Below are 19,469 nucleotides of genomic sequence, written 5' to 3' on the forward strand. Positions count from 1 at the left end.
CAAGTTTAACTCCCTTTGCTTTTAACAGAGATCACCAAAAGAGGAAAGGAATGTAGACTGCCAACAAAAACTACTGAGTATAGCTTATAAGGCACTTAGAACAGTGGAAGATGAAAAAGAACCCTGCCGACAGTCTGTCCCCATTCCATTACAGTAAAATAAAGCTTGAAAGCACTTTAAAGGAAAAGTACTCCTTCTCACCGTTGTTACCCAGGGCTTTCATCATCACCTCAGTCTGGGCAAGCTCATAGCTGAAGCTGACCTCACTGGAGACTTCACTGGTCGTATCCCCGTCCCCCTCTAGCTGCTCACTGCTGCCACTGTTCTTCATCACGCCCTCCTCCTCCTCACGCTCCCCCCGTGATCGCCTCTTCGGCAGGTTAATCCTGCAGAGAGAACAGCCTCATCACTCTGTGCGCAGAAAAGTTGTCCAACCACCCAGCTCTTCATTCCACACATAATCGTACTGCGCACTACAAAATGAAGCTTGTATACTGTCAGACAACCACTGTTAACAAAGGCTGCAAGAACTAGATTTGAATTATTGATTTCACTTACTTATTAACATTGTCTAACATTGAAACTTAGATTGTTATTTTCTTATGTCTGTGTGCCACATTAGTAAACAGATCAATGCATCAATAAAATATAATGGGTCAAGGTCTTCGATTATCAAGTTTTTCCTATTTTTTTGCTTTCTTTCTTTTGTGTGAGGTGCTGTTTGGGATTTTGTGGTTTATTAATGTTTCTGTTCTAAGAAGTGAATAAAAAACAAGTGTCAGACACATTACACATAATATCTTTCAAAGTAAATTAGAAACACTGCCGCAGAAAAGAATCAAGTGAAATGTACACACTCTTCTTAAACTGATAGAATCAACATGACATGAATTGAGCCTGTATGTTTAAAAAGGAGTGATTAACCTAGGACCATCTTGTTTAACTTCGAAATTAGCTTTTTTCTTCAGGCTTCCCCTGAAAAGTGGAAGAGCAGTGCTGACCTGAAGAAGTGGTTATTCCCCCAGAGAATCCGATCACCATGGTAGAGCTGCACTGGGCTGCTCACTGCAGACCCATTCACACAGGTCCTACAGGATCACAAAGGGGGAAACCTGTCAACACTCAGGGTTAGCTTGCACATGAATCAAGACAAACTTGTTAAACCATGAATCAGAATTGGCTCCTTAGCTCTTACTGTCCTAGGCCCTTTTAGCCAATGTCCGCCTGGAATTTCCTCCCCTTAAACATTTTGTTACTGTATATCTCTGTAGCAGAACATAGCAGGAGCCTGGTTCAGGTCTTAAATTGAAGCTAACCCCATTGGCTTTGAGTGTGAACAGTCAAATTTTTTTTTTCTTAATGTGTCCACTCAACAGACAAACATATGAAAAAAAACAAAACAGCAGACGAAAAAATTGTTTTGGTCTTCAGGGGTCAGAATTTTCACTTCTAGCCTGTCAGGTACTGTAGCTTGGTTAAAAATTTGGGACAAATTGATCAATTTGAAAAAATTCTACATAATGTTTTGTGAAGACTGGACCTGGAATGAAATTTCTCACATAACAAAAATAAATTATAAAAATTATTGAAAGCAACAACAATAAATTACCATTGCTATAAAAACCTTAAGACACTGCTAGAGAGCCTTTTTCTGCTGTTAGGCATTGAAAAAAAAAAACCTCAGAGTTGCCTTCTGGTGTGAAAAAAAAGGACCACTGATAAGAAACTGATTACCCCTTCTGAGTCAATGATTGACAGCTCACACAGGACTACAGGGAACATTAAGAGGTCAACCCTATAACAACTGAGCTGGGAGATGCTGCTATAGTACCGGGAGTTGCGATGTGGGGTCAGGATGACCTGTCCTTCAGCAGTAATGTCAATGACGCAGTGTTCTGCCTGGATCCCCATTCCACACAGCTGGATGTCCTGGGAATCTGCAGCCCCCACCAGAGTATGGTCCTAAAAGATCATACAGCATCAGAACCCTCTTTTTAGAATCATCGGCAGGCCTTTATTGACAATAATTTGCAATCATTCTCCTTACTTTTAAATTCTCCACAAAAACAGCACATTGCAACTCTGGCCCACCCACCACATGCAAATCCTAAGCCTGGTATGCATTGATTACTTTCAATTCACTGCACAAGATAAGCTTGAAGAAAAGAGAGCTGTCAATGTGACATTTAGAATTTTTTAAGTTTTGATTTAATCAAAGTTGAAAATGCCATGTTTATTTAAGACATTCATTATCACTTTTGGTCTCTCACGGCCCTTGTCCTGACCTTTAGTTTCAAGCTAGAGACATATAGACTTCTTTTATAATGTCACACTAGGAAGACTGGATACAATAAACGCAAAGCAATTTCTTCATTAAGAAGGACTGATAAGAGACAAAATGCAAAGCAGCTCTTGTTTTGCTACCTTTAGATTACATTGCTTAGAATGGCCATTAGAGGTCAACTTATGATTCCAGAAATTCCCCAAAAGCACCACTTAGACATTAATTCCCTATTTGCTAATGCATCTATCCATATTCTAAATTTTAACTTTCACAGCAATACAAAAAAAAACTGCCTTTCTCATAAAATCTGGAAGGGTAAAGCAGAGAGGATAATATGAATATTTCAAATCCTGTCTCTCCATTCAACACAAGGAGGTATCCTGGCTTAAAAATGCCATACTTCCACTGATGCCATTAAGCTTATGTTCTTATTTTTAATTATACACACACTCAAATTACAGTAGCGAGCCTTTTCCTTCTCAGTTTGCAGCAACACCCCCATGTAACCACATAAGGGGAATGAGGAATTCAAACAATTCAATTGTGACTTACTACCTGCTCCACAGCAACCAACAGGAGGGTCTAGAGCTGACTGGAGGAGCGCATGTCACTTACAGACATTGCCACAAACCTGTGGTCACCCAGAAAGTTACAGGGGTATTGTTTTACAGGCTCCCAAGAATGTCCTGACCAATTAATCCCAACAATCTTACATCTTGTATGCCTGGAAAATCCTGCTCTGCTAGTCACATGACCAGCCTTGAACTTGAGAAGTCTGGATCACAGAGCACAAGCTACACCCAAATCTTTACCAGTTGAGTAATTCAAACATCACAGTTTGTTTCTTAATTGAAAATGTACTTATCATCTACTATAAAACTAACCCAACATGACTGAACTCACTATTGTAACATACAGTAACTACATGTTGAAAATTATAGAATGTTTTAAAAGAACACTTTCTAAATACCTTGAGCAATGTGATCAATAAGACTACTTTTTTTAAATTAATTTGTTGATTAAAAACAAAAAGAACCTCTGGCCTCCAAGGACCAATGATCCTTTATGTGACCAAATTACTTGCTTAATTGATTGATAACATTCAATTGTCTTTCAATCCAGACAAACTGGATTAGAGATCTCCAGAAGTAATTAGTGAATCCTGCTCCAGGGCATTTTGTATTCTAAAAGGAACTGCTGAGAATACCTTCATGCATTGATAGGCAGATCTACATTTTAAAGTCTGAGAAACAGAGGGTGATATTAAGTGTGCACAGCACAGTTAAAAGGGAATCTTGCCAAATCTACCTAGCATTTATTTTAATATTATAAGGGAACTAATGCTTTTTTGACAGAGGCAACAATTCTGAAGCTTGTGTTATAATTCTTCTCACACTTCAATTTCACATTACATTAATGCCCACATTACAGCACTAAAATAATTGATCAGGGAAATTCTACATAACTCTATCTCTGAATTAACTATACAAATCGTCACTAGCAGAAAGAATCATGTTGAATGCATTTGATAGTGACCAGACCTTCAAGTAGTAGACCAGAAGCTCATTGAGAGCTGGGTCTGCATTCAGGTTGACGAGGAAACACTTGTCCTCTCCCACTCGAATCCCAGAGGACTGCAGGGAGATTCCCAGGCTCTCCAGCTGCTTCTGACGCTCCTGAAAAGTACATGACTCCATTGTCACATGAAGAGCAAAGTGCATTTCTCCATACAGAACTGGTGTAGTAAATGGAGGCCACAGCATGCAAGTTTGCTAGAGACCCCCAGAGATCAACGATTACAGCATATTGAGACTGAACAGTCCACAGAGTAATCACGACATTGTAATTTTAACAAATACATTATAAATGATAAATCATTAAATATTTCAAATATTGTGATCTTTAGTTTTCATAGTGAAACATACATCGTCTTATTTTGAGAGAAAAATACTATTGAGAATGTCCAGAAAAGCACATTATTAATAGTAAAATATGAACTACTTTTGTTAATTTTAATGTATTTTATTTATAGTTTAGGTTTTATCAGTTTGCAGCTCAGGATCCTCTTTGTAGCTGGGAGATTACCGGATGGCTCCCTGTGGAATGTCAGGAGATCTGGAAAGAGCTGACCATCAAGGCTCTGGGAAAGACATTACTTCCCACCAACCTGTGCAATTGCTTCTGTCTTGCGCAATTTCTCCTCCCAGGTTACGGTCATCTCTTGGATCAGTTTCTCTGACTCCTCTAGGCGGTCCTTCAGCTCGGGGGCCTTCATTGACTGTAAAAGAGACAAAATTGGAAAAACTTATAAAACAGCATATGAGATGATTGAATTTCTCCATGATTAAGGACTGTTGCATGCACCCTGACAGCTAATCTTAAAAAAAACAAACTTGAAAAAGCCTTTTAAAATCTCAGGAATTACAGCGACAACCGAGTTGAAAAATAAGATCAGAATGAATACTTCAGACTTGTTCATGAAGAATGACTACGCTAAGTGTTACATCGGCTAACTGCTTTAAATTCAGTAGTTTCTTGTGCCCCTCCACAAAAAACCTAAATTCCATAAATGGTAGGTGAAGTAGAAAAACTATTTTAAAATGGTTTGCTGTATAGGATGGCTGCAACTTTATTTCCAAAATTCCAGCTCAAACCACATTACTGATAGTTGACAGATTTCATCAGCACCTATAACTAATTTAGATCTGCATCGGAAACTATGCCCTCAAAATCAAGAGTTCTGGTTTCAAAATCAGATGTGCTGGTGTCAGAATGTAAGCAACATACCTCAGAAATATAGAATGATACTAAACCATAAAGTCTATATTAAAATACTCATTTTGTACTACAGAAATGTTTTGCTGCCTCCTCCGTCCTATTTTATGGAACCCCCAATTCTTGGTGTTTGACCTTGTTGTCTGCTGGAGAGCAATCTGAGCCCATCACAGAGTGTTTAGATAAACCATGATCCACACAAACCTCAGCCTGAGTGAGCTGCTCCCGTAGTTTCTCCACCTCCTCGCGCAGCTCCCGGATAATCCTGGCGTTGGGGTCCTCATTAATGACCGCGTGATTGACGATGCTCTTGGCACGATCGGCGTAGCGCAATGTCGACAGCGTCTCGTCGTAATTATCAGCTGCAGGACTGACCGTTGCCACCATTGCAGTCCTGCTGTTCCCACCCAAACTGTCCTAGAGGACAGAGAGGCACCGAAACTGTCACTACCATTAAAGAGCAAACAGCTCTACAGCGTATTAGACATTTTCTGAATCCTATAACTTGCTATGTAAATTCTGCACTCATTTTGCAGTTATCCATAGATATGATAAAATATACTAAATCTCTTTTGATAGCATCCTAAAATCTTCAGAGCAGTCTCTTTTTAGACCCTTGTAAGATTAATTGTGCAGCATTTTCTTCAGGATTCTAAGATCCAGCATTCACCTGTCATGTATGATAATAATAATTGCTTACACTTATATAGCGCTTTTCTGGACACTCCACTCAAGGTAATGGGGACTCCCCTCCACCACCACCAATCTGGAGCATCCACCTGGATGATGCGACGGCAGCCATAGTGCGCCAGAACGCTCACCACACATCAGCTATCAGTGTGGAGGAGAGCAGAGTAATGTAGCCAATTCATAGAGGGGGATTATTAGGAGGCCATGATTGGTAAGGGCCAAAGGAAAATTTGGCCAGGACATGGGGTTACACCCCCCTACTCTTTTCGAGAAACGCCCTGGGATTTTTAATGACCACAGAGAGTCAGGACCTCGGTTTTATGTCTCATCTGAAGGACGGCGCCTGTTTACAGTATAGTGTCCCCATCACTATACTGGGGCATTAGGACCCACATGGACCGCAGGGTGAGCGCCCCCTGCTGGCCCCACTAACACCTCTTCCAGCAGCAACCTTAGTTTTTCCCAAGAGGTCTCCCATCCAGGTACTGACCAGGCTCATACCTGCTTAGCTTCAGTGGGTTGCCAGTTTTGAGTTGCAGGGTGATATGGCTGCTGGCTATGATGATATACCAGAGTCCATGCTAATCTATGTGCTTATGAATGACATATGAAATTTAACACATCCACAATCACCCTGTCTTTTCATTTTATTCAGAATATTTGCACAGCATTTCATATGAAAGCTGATGATTTTGTTTGGTATGTCAGATGTTGGTCATCTGACTACCTGAGCCTCACAGAAGAGCATTAAACTACAGACATTCACTTTAGTTTTTTACTGTTCCAGTCCTTTATCAATTATGATATTGCCATCTAACAAAGGTATCTTATTCTTTCTAATGCACTCAAACAACTATCTGCATCATGATATACAGTATATGGACACTGCAATCACACAGTAGGGTCACACAATGTTGTCAGCATACTCCTTTATTCCAGCAAATGATGCACCTTGTCCAATATGACATCTGAGTTTCTAAGAATGGCAAGAACAAAGCTGAGATATGCAAGCTCCTTACTCAGGAGAATCATATCCAAAAAGATAAATCAAAAGATAAAAGTCTGAATACCCCAAAAATAATTTTTCAGATCCAGGACATCAGCAGTGACTCATAACTTGACATTTTTCTAGCGCCACCCTTAAGAACCATAGAAAAAGAACCCAGATCCCTACAACCAAGACCTCCAACTAGTACACCTCGCAAAGGTATGGAAGAGCTGAGGCTCTTCTCAACCCCCTTAAGACCACTGAACCAGAATCCAAAGGCCATAGTGGATTTAAATGTTCAGTGACACAGGTACTGTAGGTGTTGTAGATTCTGCCAAACAAAATGGATACATCTGCTATCACTTCATTTGTGAGAGGCTTTTCTGATGTTATAAGGTAAGCATTTCATCACAAAAGACTGCAGATGATACTGTCAAATGTCATACCCTAGATATAGTTAAACATAAAATAACTAATTTGCAAAAACACTCAGCATTCATTTTGTGATTCAGGAATTCTCAAACATAGTATTCAATCTCTTGAGCGATGGTGCCAAGCCAATGACAATTATTATGGCTAACTTTTTTTTTTGTACATGACATTATGATTAGGAATCAGTGCTCTTTAACAAAGATTATACTGCTGCTGGCACTGCCTTGCTGTGACTGGCCTTGACAAAGTGCCTCACATTCTGTAAAAGCTTAAGACTGTTTTACACTGGCCACTTCATCAAAGAAACAAATTGATAGATTAATTAACTACAAACTGCATAATTTGCTACAGTATTTACAAATTTAGCAGTGGGTAATTAATTACAGTAAAGCTCCAGTTGGAATCAAATTTTGGAAATATTTACAAGAGCTCCAATCCAGAAAACTCTGGGTGGATTTCAAAGGTGCATTCCATTTGTTAGATTTCTTTTACAAATAACCTGCACCATTGCTATTAAATCCATAAAAGTCCTGTGTACTATTCAAATATGCATCACTGCAGAGAATAATCTATCATTTTAGCAACAGAAGAATCAAAACTGAAGTAAAAGGATATGCAAAAAACAGTTCCCCAAATAGTTTAAATGAACTGAATAGTGCTATGCTAGATTTCCTAAATTAACAAATACAGGATTAAGAATGTCAAATACAGGATTAGTGACAATTAATTTTCTTGACAACAAAAGATGTAAACCAGAAATGCTTTGGAAAATAGTGTTGTAGATTGCTTTAAAAAATACATGAATTTTTTCAAGAAACACAAAACACATCATCAGAATGCTCAGAATTGATTCCTCACTATCTGATAATCAGTGATTATGAATGCCTGTGCAGAAGTGAGTATTCTTCTGGGGTGCCTCAGAAATAACAGTCCTACAGAAGGAGGTGCTCACCTTCAGCAGCCAGGTCAGCACAGAGTCTCGGTATGGCACAAACTTGTTCTTGTTTTTTCCAGCTCCCTGGTCAGCCAGGGCAGAGATGACGAGCCCCAGTGTGGTCAGAGATCTAAGGATTATCAGTCAAATAACCAGGTTTTACAGCCAACGTAATACAAGGCAGTTTAGCTGGCTCAAAATTTTAAAATATTCCAACGACCCATTTTAACTGATTTCACAAAGCATTAAGGCAAACAAGACAGCTTTTAGGAAAACGTTACGGTTAAAAATTACATCACATCTGTCAAGAAAATACCCAAACAGGAGAAGAGCATAGAGAAACATGCCAGAGATGCATTTAGACCTCACCTTTTAAATCCCCTATAGAAAGTAAATGAACCCCCTTTCAAATCCACATATCCTTGAAGTAACCCCAAGTGCAGGTAACTTCTAGCTGGACCAACTGGTGACCAGTTCTGCAGTGTCCCAAGAACACAGAGACGCTAGACTCACTTATTAATGTTGCTGCCTTCCTTCAGCCTCTCTCCTGCTGCTCCAGTTTTGGCGGCCCGTTCACTGCCTGCCAGATCCACCAGGCTTAGTTTGCTCACTTTCTCCCCACATGTCTGGAATATAAAAGTGGAAATACTAACTTCAAAAGTCTTAGCAGCAAAAACTGCCTTCCTATATTGCTTAAAAAACAAACAAACAAACAACAATGTATGGTATTGTTTAAAAGACAGACAAATATGTAAAATGTCTCCTCTCTAGACGACTGAAGTAAAAGGATTTGTCATTTATGACACAATTCTAGGAGAGTGAAGAATGAGTGCAACTTTAAAAATCCCCTCTGCACTGGCCTTAATTTTCTCAGGTGAGTGTACAAGTGATCTCAGTGAATTCACACTATTCACCATCTCTTTCTGAAGATACAGGTATTTGCATATTCAAAGACCAGTCAAAACTAGACCAAAGAAAGAAAGCAACGTGATATAAAAATAGGGGAGATAAAAATGTAAACAATCCTAACATTTTTGAATAGTGATTAGAAAGAATTAACTACATCTTTCAACACAAACTTTAAGAGGCAAAAGTGTTACAAACAATATTTCCACTTTATCCAAACCTCAAGTTTTGGCTTTACTTCCCATAAACAATTCCTATCACTGGCACTTCTTAAGGAATCAAAATTATTATGCATTGTATATTAATGCACTAAAATTATTTTTGCCAACTGTAGAAAATGTCATTTATGACACAAATTTGCTGTGTGCAATATTATACTTAGATTACAGTATAACAGCTATAAAACATTGAAGCATGACAGTACAATGTGTAAACCCTTGTTATATGTTTTTGTTCCTACATCATAAGAGGTATGAAGGGATACATTGTGAGACTTCTATTCCATTATTAGGTTTCTCTTTGTGGTACAACTCATGGTACATGCCAACTACATTTTCTTGACCAGTCTAAATTTAAAGTATTTTCCTTCCTTTACAAAACAGCAATACTGTCCAGACTATTTTTTTAGATGGGTGTCCCTAAGAAGGTTTAAAGACAAAAAGGTACAGAAAATGTAGAAGAGTGAGAAACAAGCCCTGATGTCCAACTAACCGTAAAAGAGTGGTTAGCCTTGGCAAAGGAGGCATGAAAAAGGTGCTTTTATCATTTGAAGCAAATTGTAATGTTACAATATAGTAATCTTGCAGCTAATTGAAAATATGATGATGGACTGTGGTACATGAGAGGTTAAACCTCATGAGACATTTCACCTTGAATAGACTTTCCAGCACTTATATTTGCCAATGAATGCACAACGATCTCAAGAGTGTATCAGGTACAGAGGTACACAAAGCTTTGTTTTATAGGACTAAATAAATTCTTAAACCTGTACAAACATGCTTAAAGTGCTCTGAAGCCCTGCAATAAACTCAACATTTCACACACGCTGAAGTTCAACCGCAACAGTGCTGCACTGTGCTGTACTTCAAACACAACTGAGTGTAGGTTACAGTAAACCAGGTTCTACTTCTGTTTATTAATTTCATTATTTCAGCAATTTCAAAGTTACGTGTCAGAAAAAAAGCTAAGTAAATGATAAGAAGTATCGCCATCAAGGAACTTGAGGGTAGCAAGCACCACAAGAGCTTTAGCAGTCATTCTGACAATCATGGGCATTATGTTAAGCTTTAAACAAATCCGTCTTTGTTCAGGAGACATATGGGTTAGTTGTAAAACTGGGGCTCTTGATGCATACTAATAATTTAGAACTTTTAATAAGTATGATGAGCATTTTTGGCACAAAAAAAGAAAAACATTGAAATTCACTATTAAGAAAATACAGAAGTTGCATTGCTACTGAAAGAGAAATTAGACACTAGAAAGTAGCTGTGTGGGAGAAAGGGCAGATTAAAGTCCTATCTGAAAACAATAGCCTCCCTTGTTGAGTCAGACTCTCTTGGTGACTAGTATAGGATAGAGTTTCACAGAGCAAAGGAGGATGCAGATTGCCTCTCCGACTCTCAAATTATGCAGTCAAGGACAATGTTCTACAAAATCTAGCACCCCAAGTACATACTAGACTGATGAAGCTTAATTCTAATCATAATTCTAAAGACTATTTTGTACAGAAATTAGTTTACAATAACATGTTTAGATTGTTTAATTCCCCTTCTTATATGCAAGGCCACACAATATTATAAATATAGGGCTATAACGCGGATTTTGAAAAAGGATCAAAGCACTTTATATAAAGTCAGCTGGGACTTCATCTTGCTCTGAAGTAAAGCAGTCACCTTTATATTCCATAAGGTCCACTATATAGCAGATCAGGTGGAGAAATGAGAAGTTGTTTCATCAATGGAGTAAAGGGGGAACGTTAACTCCTACTTTTGCAATGATATGCAACAATTCTAATTTTTTCCCATAACACAGCTGTCACGCCACTCTGTTTTCAAGAAAATAAAGAAGACATTGATTGTTACAGATTTTCACTTTAGCAAAGTTTTATTTTGGTAACTCGCCAATAGTTATGCAATTTGGTGTAGTAAAATGCAAACCACCATGGATAAAAGTTGTAAATGAACAGAAAACTGAAAATGTTACCCATGTCACAAAATGACATAATAGAAATAATTTTATTTGTATAATTCTTTGTATTATTTTCTTCCTTTGAACAAAAGGCTGCATTGTCAGGAACCTTAGTAGAATTCTTAAACTTACAAGAGTATATACTCACTCATTAAAACAAATCTCACCAAGATCTTCGCAGATGGCCATTCAAAGTCAACAGATCCAAGATTTAAGATTAAAAACATCTTAAATTGTCTAAAAACATTAGAAAGATCTGACAGAAAAGAGAAGGCAAGAAGACTTTATTTCAGAACACGTCAACTGCACATCCCCTTCAGACAATATGATCCAGAACACTAACTTGCACTAATTGAGAAACTGCCTGATCCATTTAATGGCTTAATATCTTAAATGTAAAGAAAACCACAAATTCACTCTCATTTGTTATCACCATGGCTGGAAAATCACTGGCCTGTGGGTCTGTATGATAATTTTACAGTGGTCAAAGTTTTTAAACTAGTGCACTTTCCGTCTTACCCCAGACTGTATGTCTTTGAGCGTGTGTGTGAGGATGATGTTGAAGACCGCGTGGGAACGGCTGCTCTCCTCGTTCATGTTGGTGGCAGCTACTGTGCGAGACTTGTTCCCCTCTGACATCAACGACTCGATATCCTGCGAACAATACAATGATTCTCAAGTGTTGGTAAAACTCCAATTTTTTTCCCCATATTTCAGAAAATATTGTAAAATTTATCACTAACAATTCACTTTCAAATAATTGTATCATTCACTAATCATTACTTATCATTCATACAACAATAAGAATAATCAAAAATCCTCCATTTGCCATTCACAACCTTATCCATTGTAGTCTCACAACTTTCTCACAGTGATTTCTAGATGTCTCGGTATGGTACTTAATAACTAAATATAACTAAAAAAAAATAACTACCATACTACAGTATGTATAAACATGTGCTATATGGTTGAGCACTTTGTGCTCACAATCCCACAGTACAGAAGAATTTGCTTTTCTAGGACCAAGTGCATTTCTGTTCTCGGCCACACAGTCAGAACATTGACATGCCTTATAGCTGGTCACTGCTAGTCGAGAGAGCCCATCCACATATGGCCCTAAAACTTTGTGTTCCCTCACTCGCAGAGCTTGACGACTCCTGGGGAAAAAGCACACCAAAGACAAAGTCATAAAATTGAGGTCTCAGCACTTTTATTCCTCTGATGTTGCCATTTCATACTGTATATGTAACTTTTTTTAAATAAATAGGTTAATTGAAATAAAATACCAAAATCCAAAACAGCCCTGCTAAATGCAAGGGCTTAAATCACAAATCAAGAATCTCACGTACCCTTTAGGATCCAGAAGATCACGGACCTTCTCATTGTATATTTCCATATAGGATACCTCCACTGTGAAGCTTTCTTCCTCTCTCTGGTATTGCAGTGTCCTTTCAAACAGGGCACTGCACAGACGTGGAATCAGGCCAGGTTGGTCAGCAGAACCCATCATGGTATAGGACTTCCCTGAACCTGAAATCCCAAATGTTGAAACAACTTGCTACCATTTTGGAGCATCTCTCAAGTTTTGCAAAAGACTTGAAAAAATATGTCTTTCCGCATTTCAAAGACAGAATGTATGTCCAATTTCCCCAATATTTTTTAAAACAATTGAAATCATAAATAACTATGGGGGTATGTAAACCCTTGATCACAAATGTAAAAGTTAAAAACAGAACACTGAAACAGTAAAAAAGGAAGGTGAGTAGACTGTTTTTCAGGTGGATAGCTGCGTCAGCATGTGTTGTCTGCAAAGGAACAAGTAATAGGCTTCACAGACGAAATGTTGCGTTTTCTCTCTTCTCTTTTCAGATTGCTAGTTTTGTTTATGTTTGTGTACATCATTCCAAGTCGATCCCAGTACAGCAATGGAGAAAGACAATGCTTTAACATTTCTTCTTAACTTCACATGCTGTATCTTCCTGTTTATGATTGTTGCCACATTGGAACATTGACTGATCACCCACTAAATTATTGTTTGCTTTTGATATTTGGCTGCATTTAAACTATGCTGCTTAAGCAAAATAAAACCATTTCAGACACACCGTGTGGAAAAGTTCACATAACGCATTAGTTACACAAACATTTTGTGGTTCTTTGATGGAAAAATACTACATTGGTTTCTTCAGGGCAAAGAATGCTTTCAAAAAGCTTGCAGTTTATAAAAATATTATTTTACACAATTCAAACAGATTGAATTGTTTTTTTCCATTAAACCATTCATTCCTCAAATGTTTTGTCATCATTAGTTACAGTAATACAAGAATCATACTTGTTCTCCAAATCTTTATCAGGAGTTTTTTTTTTTATTTTGTTAAAAAAAATACTTATTCTAGTGTTAGGGTAATCTCCTTTTAAAAATCCACTTCTTCAGAGTGTTTCAATGGTGTAAGCCCTCATTTATTTCAAAAGTAAAAGTAACCTAATTAATTTCGTACAGTACTGTAGTGGTGTGCCAAAATTGCTTTCCTGTACCTGTACCTACAGATGCAGCCATTCAAAGTGCGCGGTACAGACACGTACCGCAGGTAATTGGCTGCGGTATCGCGTATCATGACGCAATATGACGCGGTTCGTGATTGGTTGACCGACACGGGCACTCGTGGTCCGTTGGTCTGTCGTAGAAAGACTTACTGTAAACGTCTTTACTGTGCCCGTTGTAGATATTGAATTTTACCACTGAAGGGAAATCTTAGTAGCTGAGCATAAAAAGAATAGGAGCATACTGTAACGCGTGTGAAGGCCATAAACGATATTACAGTCCTGTAACCCTGTCTGTAGATGGCTCTGTACTTGAGCTCCAATAAAAATTGAAAAACCTTGGGGTTATATTCGATTCTGGCTTAACATTCGACCCACATGTACAGCATACTGTCAAAACATCTTTTTTTCACCTTAGAAATATCGCAAGACTACGCCCTATGCTATCATTAACTGTGGCTGAAAAGCTGATCAACATATTTGTATTCTCTCGAATTGACTACTGCAATGCTCTGCTCCCTGGGGTATCTAAATCTACTCTGAACAAGCTGCAGTATGTCCAAAATTCAGCAGCCAGAATCCTGACCAGATCTAGTGCAAGTGTTCACATTACTCCTATCCTGGAGTCCTTGCACTGGCTTCCGGTCAAATTCCGCGTAGACTTTAAAATCCTCATGCTCACCTACAAGGCTTTACATGGCTTGGCACCTCAATACCTGTCTGAACTTTTATCGCCCTACTCCCCACCTCGCAACCTCCGCTCTTCAAATTCTGCCCTCCTTACTGTCCCCCAAGCCCGTCTACATTGTATGGGCGACAGGGCCTTCTCCTGCTATGCCCCCAAGCTCTGGAACTCCTTGCCCAAGGATATTAGAGAGTCACCTTCTCTAAACTCCTTCAAATCCAGACTCAAAACCCTCCTTTTCAGAAAAGCCTTTACTTAACTGGTTCCATTCTTCACCCCTCTGCTCTTCTTAATACCATCTTCCACGGTCTCCTCTATTGTTATTGTTGTATTGTTGTAATTATAATTGTGTCCTGTCTTGTGAAATTGTCTTATTTATTGTTGTAGTCTTCTTATTTATTGTTATTGTCATCCTGTAAAGCGCTTTGAGAAGCCACCTTTAAAGGCGCTATATAAAATAAAGTTTATTATTATTATTATTATTAATTTTGGAACATAAACATACAGTATATAGCTGGTCTTGGTACTTTAAAGAAAAAAATACACACCAGTATTCCATTTCTCCCTAAACATTTTAAGCTTCGAAGTCTTTAACTAACGTGATACCGGAGTCAACAAGCATACTTTTAGAATTTGATTAAAAGGGAATATAATATGGAATCGCGTATCTAAAGAATTTAATAACATTGGAAGCTTGCCACACCCGGACTGTTAAACCAACGCATTAGCACGTCAAAGCCCATTGAGGGTATTGAGCCAGTATTGGCTTTAGTATTCCCCCCCTCAATTCAATTCAATTCAAGGTGTTTTATTTGCATGACAGATGGGAACAAGCAGTGTTGGGTATGTATATTGTAACGCTTACGGCAGACAGGCACTGTGTAAGAGCCTGCGTACCAGAGCAGCGCACCGAGGGAGCGTCTGCATTTATAACTTAGTTTATAAAATTAGTCAAGCAATATGAAGCATCTCCTTTTACTTTTAAGTCCCTTAAATACATTGAGCACAGCTTTCTCACCACTTAAGATTGCTTTTGATACCATCCTTACACAAAGCAGAAGGGAAATCTTAGTGCCTGAGCATAAAAAGAATAGGAGCATACTGTAACGCGTGTGAAGGCCATAAACGATATTAATTTTGGAACATAAACATACAGTATATAGCTGGTCTTGGTACTTTAAAGAAAAAAATACACACCAGTATTCCATTTCTCCCTAAACATTTTAAGCTTCGAAGTCTTTAACTAACGTGATACCGGAGTCAACAAGCATACTTTTAGAATTTGATTAAAAGGGCATATAATATGGAATCGCGTATCTCAAGAAATTAATAACGATATAATTATATTCATGTTGCAAAAGAACTGCAACGGACATAAAAACTCCCTTGCTTTTAACAGAGCGTTCCATAATTTCTAACTACGAAAATGCCAGGTGAAAGGATTTGTAAACATATTTTGTTAAAGCAAGTCAGTTTTTTCCGCAACACATAAAAGACATTTTTCCAAGAAAGTTTAGCCTTTGTCACTAATGAAACCACTAAATAAAGACATAAATATAGAAATCTTAAGATTTGTTTTATTTAATGTTGGTAGCAGGATGAACTGTCAGAGTGTATATTTTGTCGCAGAGTTGCTGCAAGATGTTAACAGTGAAAAAGGTATTTAGAAATGAGTTATTTCAAGATGAAAATTTTCAGAATAATTGCAAATCTAGCAGGATAGAGAAAGCACAGAAAACTGGCAGTTAGGTTGATCAGATTAGTATGAAAAGTCATTTAGCAAAGGGAATGAGAAGAGTGACAAACTAGTATACTTTAGATCTTTTTTTCTGAACCAGGGAAAATCTAATCATGTTTCCCCATAACAATAATAAAAAACTTTATTTGATATATCACCATTAAAAGTGGCATCTCAAAGCAATACAGTAGATGTAAAAACAGATAAAAGGACCACAGATTACAAAGTAAATGCATATAAGAAAGACAAGCAGTTAGAGGTGCTACCAAAATTAGAAAATGAAGCAGATACAGAAAAGGTTCTGAGGTTAGATTTAAACTGGCCCTGGTGTGTGTGTGTTTGTGTCTGTCTGTCCTGTGATGGACTGGCGCTATGTCCAGGGTGTATTCTGCCTTGTGTCCGTCGCTTACTGGGATAGGCTCCAAATCCTCTGTACTGGATAAAGAGATTAGAAATGGAAGTAAAGGCACTGTGTGGATGGAACTATACACAGTGTTAGAAACCCACTATGAAATGGCAGCATCTCACTGAGAATAAAATATTTTATAGTGCTGGCTTAAGGAAACAGCCTTTCCACCTCTCTTGCACATCAGTATCCATACCTAGTTATTTAAACAAATTGCCTCTAATTATAAACATCTTAATATGCTTGCTCTGTGGATCCGCATCAGCTATGTTTGCCCATTCCTTCAATTCATGTCCATCCAACACACAGTTCAACGCTAGCAACTACACAAAATCTAAAATACAATCCTCATTTCAGTATCTATGTAAACATACAGTCTGTTAACTTCATCATCTTCATCAAAAGTATGCCTAACCCCATTAGGAAGTGTTCTTGTTATCAGTGTATTCCTCAGCTATCCCAAAATTATCTTCTTCTTACCAACATCTCTAGTCTTTTATCCTGCAATAACTCAGCCAACACTTAAATCTCCAAAAGCTGCTTGTGTTAATTTCTTGAAATCACAAATATCATGTGTAAATACTGGCCATGTAATACTCTGCATTGTGGAATAATAGTTTATTTTAAAGGGAACTAGAGAATCTAAGAACTAGAGAAATCAAGAAAGGCTTTTTTTTTCTAGAATTAATAAATGCACATCCTGTTCACTGGGGAAATTAAATCCACACTGAGCAATCTTCAATATGTTCAGAATATGACAGCGAGAATCCTATCAGGGATGCATTACACCTGTTTTCAAGTCCTTGCATTGGTTATCTATCAGGTTTCGAGTCAACTTCAAAATTCTGATACAATCCTCATTTCAGTATCTGAAATTTCAGTATTTTAGATTTTGTGTAGTTGCTAGTGTTGAACTGTGTGTTGGATGCACATGAATTGAAGGAATGGGCAAACATAGCTGATGCGGATCCACAGAGCCAGCATATTAAGATGTTTATAATTAGAGGCAATTTGTTTAAATAACTAGGTATGGATACTGATGTGCAAGAGAGGTGGAAAGGCTGTTTCCTTAAGCCAGCACTATAAAATATTTTATTCTCAGTGAGATGCTGCCATTTCATAGTGGGTTTCTAACACTGTGTATAGTTCCATCCACACAGTGCCTTTACTTCCATTTCTAATCTCTTTATCCAGTACAGAGGATTTGGAGCCTATCCCAGTAAGCGACGGACACAAGGCAGAATACACCCTGGACATAGCGCCAGTCCATCACAGGACAGACAGACACAAACACACACACACCAGGGCCAGTTTAAATCTAACCTCAGAACCTTTTCTGTATCTGCTTCATTTTCTAATTTTGGTAGCACCTCTAACTGCTTGTCTTTCTTATATGCATTTACTTTGTAATCTGTGGTCCTTTTATCTGTTTTTACATCTACTGTATTGCTTTGAGATGCCACTTTTAATGGTGATATATCAAATAAAGTTTTTTATTATTGTTATGGGGAAACATGATTAGATTTTCCCTGGTTCAGAAAAAAAGATCTAAAGTATACTAGTTTGTCACTCTTCTCATTCCCTTTGCTAAATGACTTTTCATACTAATCTGATCAACCTAACTGCCAGTTTTCTGTGCTTTCTCTATCCTGCTAGATTTGCAATTATTCTGAAAATTTTCATCTTGAAATAACTCATTTCTAAATACCTTTTTCACTGTTAACATCTTGCAGCAACTCTGCGACAAAATATACACTCAGCTCAACCTGACAGTTCATCCTGCTACCAACATTAAATAAAACAAATCTTAAGATTTCTATATTTATGTCTTTATTTAGTGGTTTCATTAGTGACAAAGGCTAAACTTTCTTGGAAAAATGTATTTTATGTGTTGCGGAAAAAACTGACTTGCTTTAACAAAATATGTTTACAAATCCTTTCACCTGGCATTTTCGTAGTTAGAAATTATGGAACGCTCTGTTAAAAGCAAGGGAGTTTTTATGTCCGTTGCAGTTCCTTTGCAACATGAATATAATTATATCGTTATTAATTTCTTGAGATACGCGATTCCATATTATATTCCCTTTTAATCAAATCTAAAAGTATGCTTGTTGACTCCGGTATCGCGTTAGTTTAAGACTTCGATGCTTAAAATGTTTAGGGAGAAATGGAATACTGGTGTGTATGTTTTCTTTAAAGTACCAAGACCAGCTATATACTGTATGTTTATGTTCCAAAATTAATATAGTTTATGGCCTTCACACGCGTTGCAGTATGCTCCTATTCTTTTTATGCTCAGCTACTAAGATTTCCCTTCAGTGGTAAAATTGGATATGAATATTCAATACTTAAACGGGCACAGTTAAGACATTAAATATACATATACATACTGTATACAGTACAGTTTGCATACGGTTATATGTTTATGTTCCTAAATCAATCTCTTTTATGAGCATGTGAAAGGCATGGTGAATCACTGTACTTTGCATGATTGGAAACAAATGCGTGATTGCGAAATGCTGTGGTGTTACTTTTACAAAGACGGTCAATGAAAAAAAAGAATGTTGACCAGGGCAATACTTTGAGTTTACACTTACAGCTTGTCCAAGGTCATTCATTATTAATACCATTAGTAATATCTTCATTAAAGACTGATGGCCACAGCTCAAACATGAGAGGTTGAGCTTTATTAGCTCCACCTTGCGGAAATTCCGGATACTATTATTTTGCTTGTCGTATTATAGGAGAATTTACGGTAACTAGCGGTATTTACCGGTAACTCGCGGTAGACTGCGTACAGCGTACCGGAAAATAATGCGGTATCGCCCGCGCATTTTGAATGGCTGCATCTGTAGGTCCTATTTTTTTTTGTCTCCATCAAGCACACATCCAGTGACTTTACGCCT

General features: G+C 37.8%; 1 protein-coding gene across 4 annotated transcripts in view; it reads right to left on the reverse strand.

The window, feature by feature from the left end:
* The window catches only part of LOC148674568 (kinesin-like protein KIF13B), an 86,935-nt gene that overhangs the window by 37,416 nt on the left and 30,050 nt on the right, over positions 1-19,469 (reverse strand). For all 4 annotated transcript variants that reach the window (XM_088624807.1, XM_088624808.1, XM_088624804.1 and 1 more), the window contains 11 exons: positions 12,546-12,726; positions 12,266-12,353; positions 11,716-11,850; positions 8,617-8,729; positions 8,122-8,233; positions 5,264-5,476; positions 4,452-4,562; positions 3,826-3,960; positions 1,832-1,962; positions 1,002-1,088; positions 202-386 (listed from right to left, as the gene is read on the reverse strand). In XM_088624807.1, the coding sequence (XP_088480933.1) occupies positions 202-386; positions 1,002-1,088; positions 1,832-1,962; positions 3,826-3,960; positions 4,452-4,562; positions 5,264-5,476; positions 8,122-8,233; positions 8,617-8,729; positions 11,716-11,850; positions 12,266-12,353; positions 12,546-12,726 (1,491 nt within the window). The remainder of the gene's footprint in view (positions 1-201; positions 387-1,001; positions 1,089-1,831; positions 1,963-3,825; positions 3,961-4,451; positions 4,563-5,263; positions 5,477-8,121; positions 8,234-8,616; positions 8,730-11,715; positions 11,851-12,265; positions 12,354-12,545; positions 12,727-19,469) is intronic.

The sequence above is a fragment of the Lepisosteus platostomus genome, chromosome 3, assembly GCF_059453375.1.
Source record: "Lepisosteus platostomus isolate fLepPlt1 chromosome 3, fLepPlt1.hap1, whole genome shotgun sequence".
In the NCBI taxonomy this organism is placed as follows: Eukaryota; Metazoa; Chordata; class Actinopteri; order Semionotiformes; family Lepisosteidae; genus Lepisosteus; species Lepisosteus platostomus.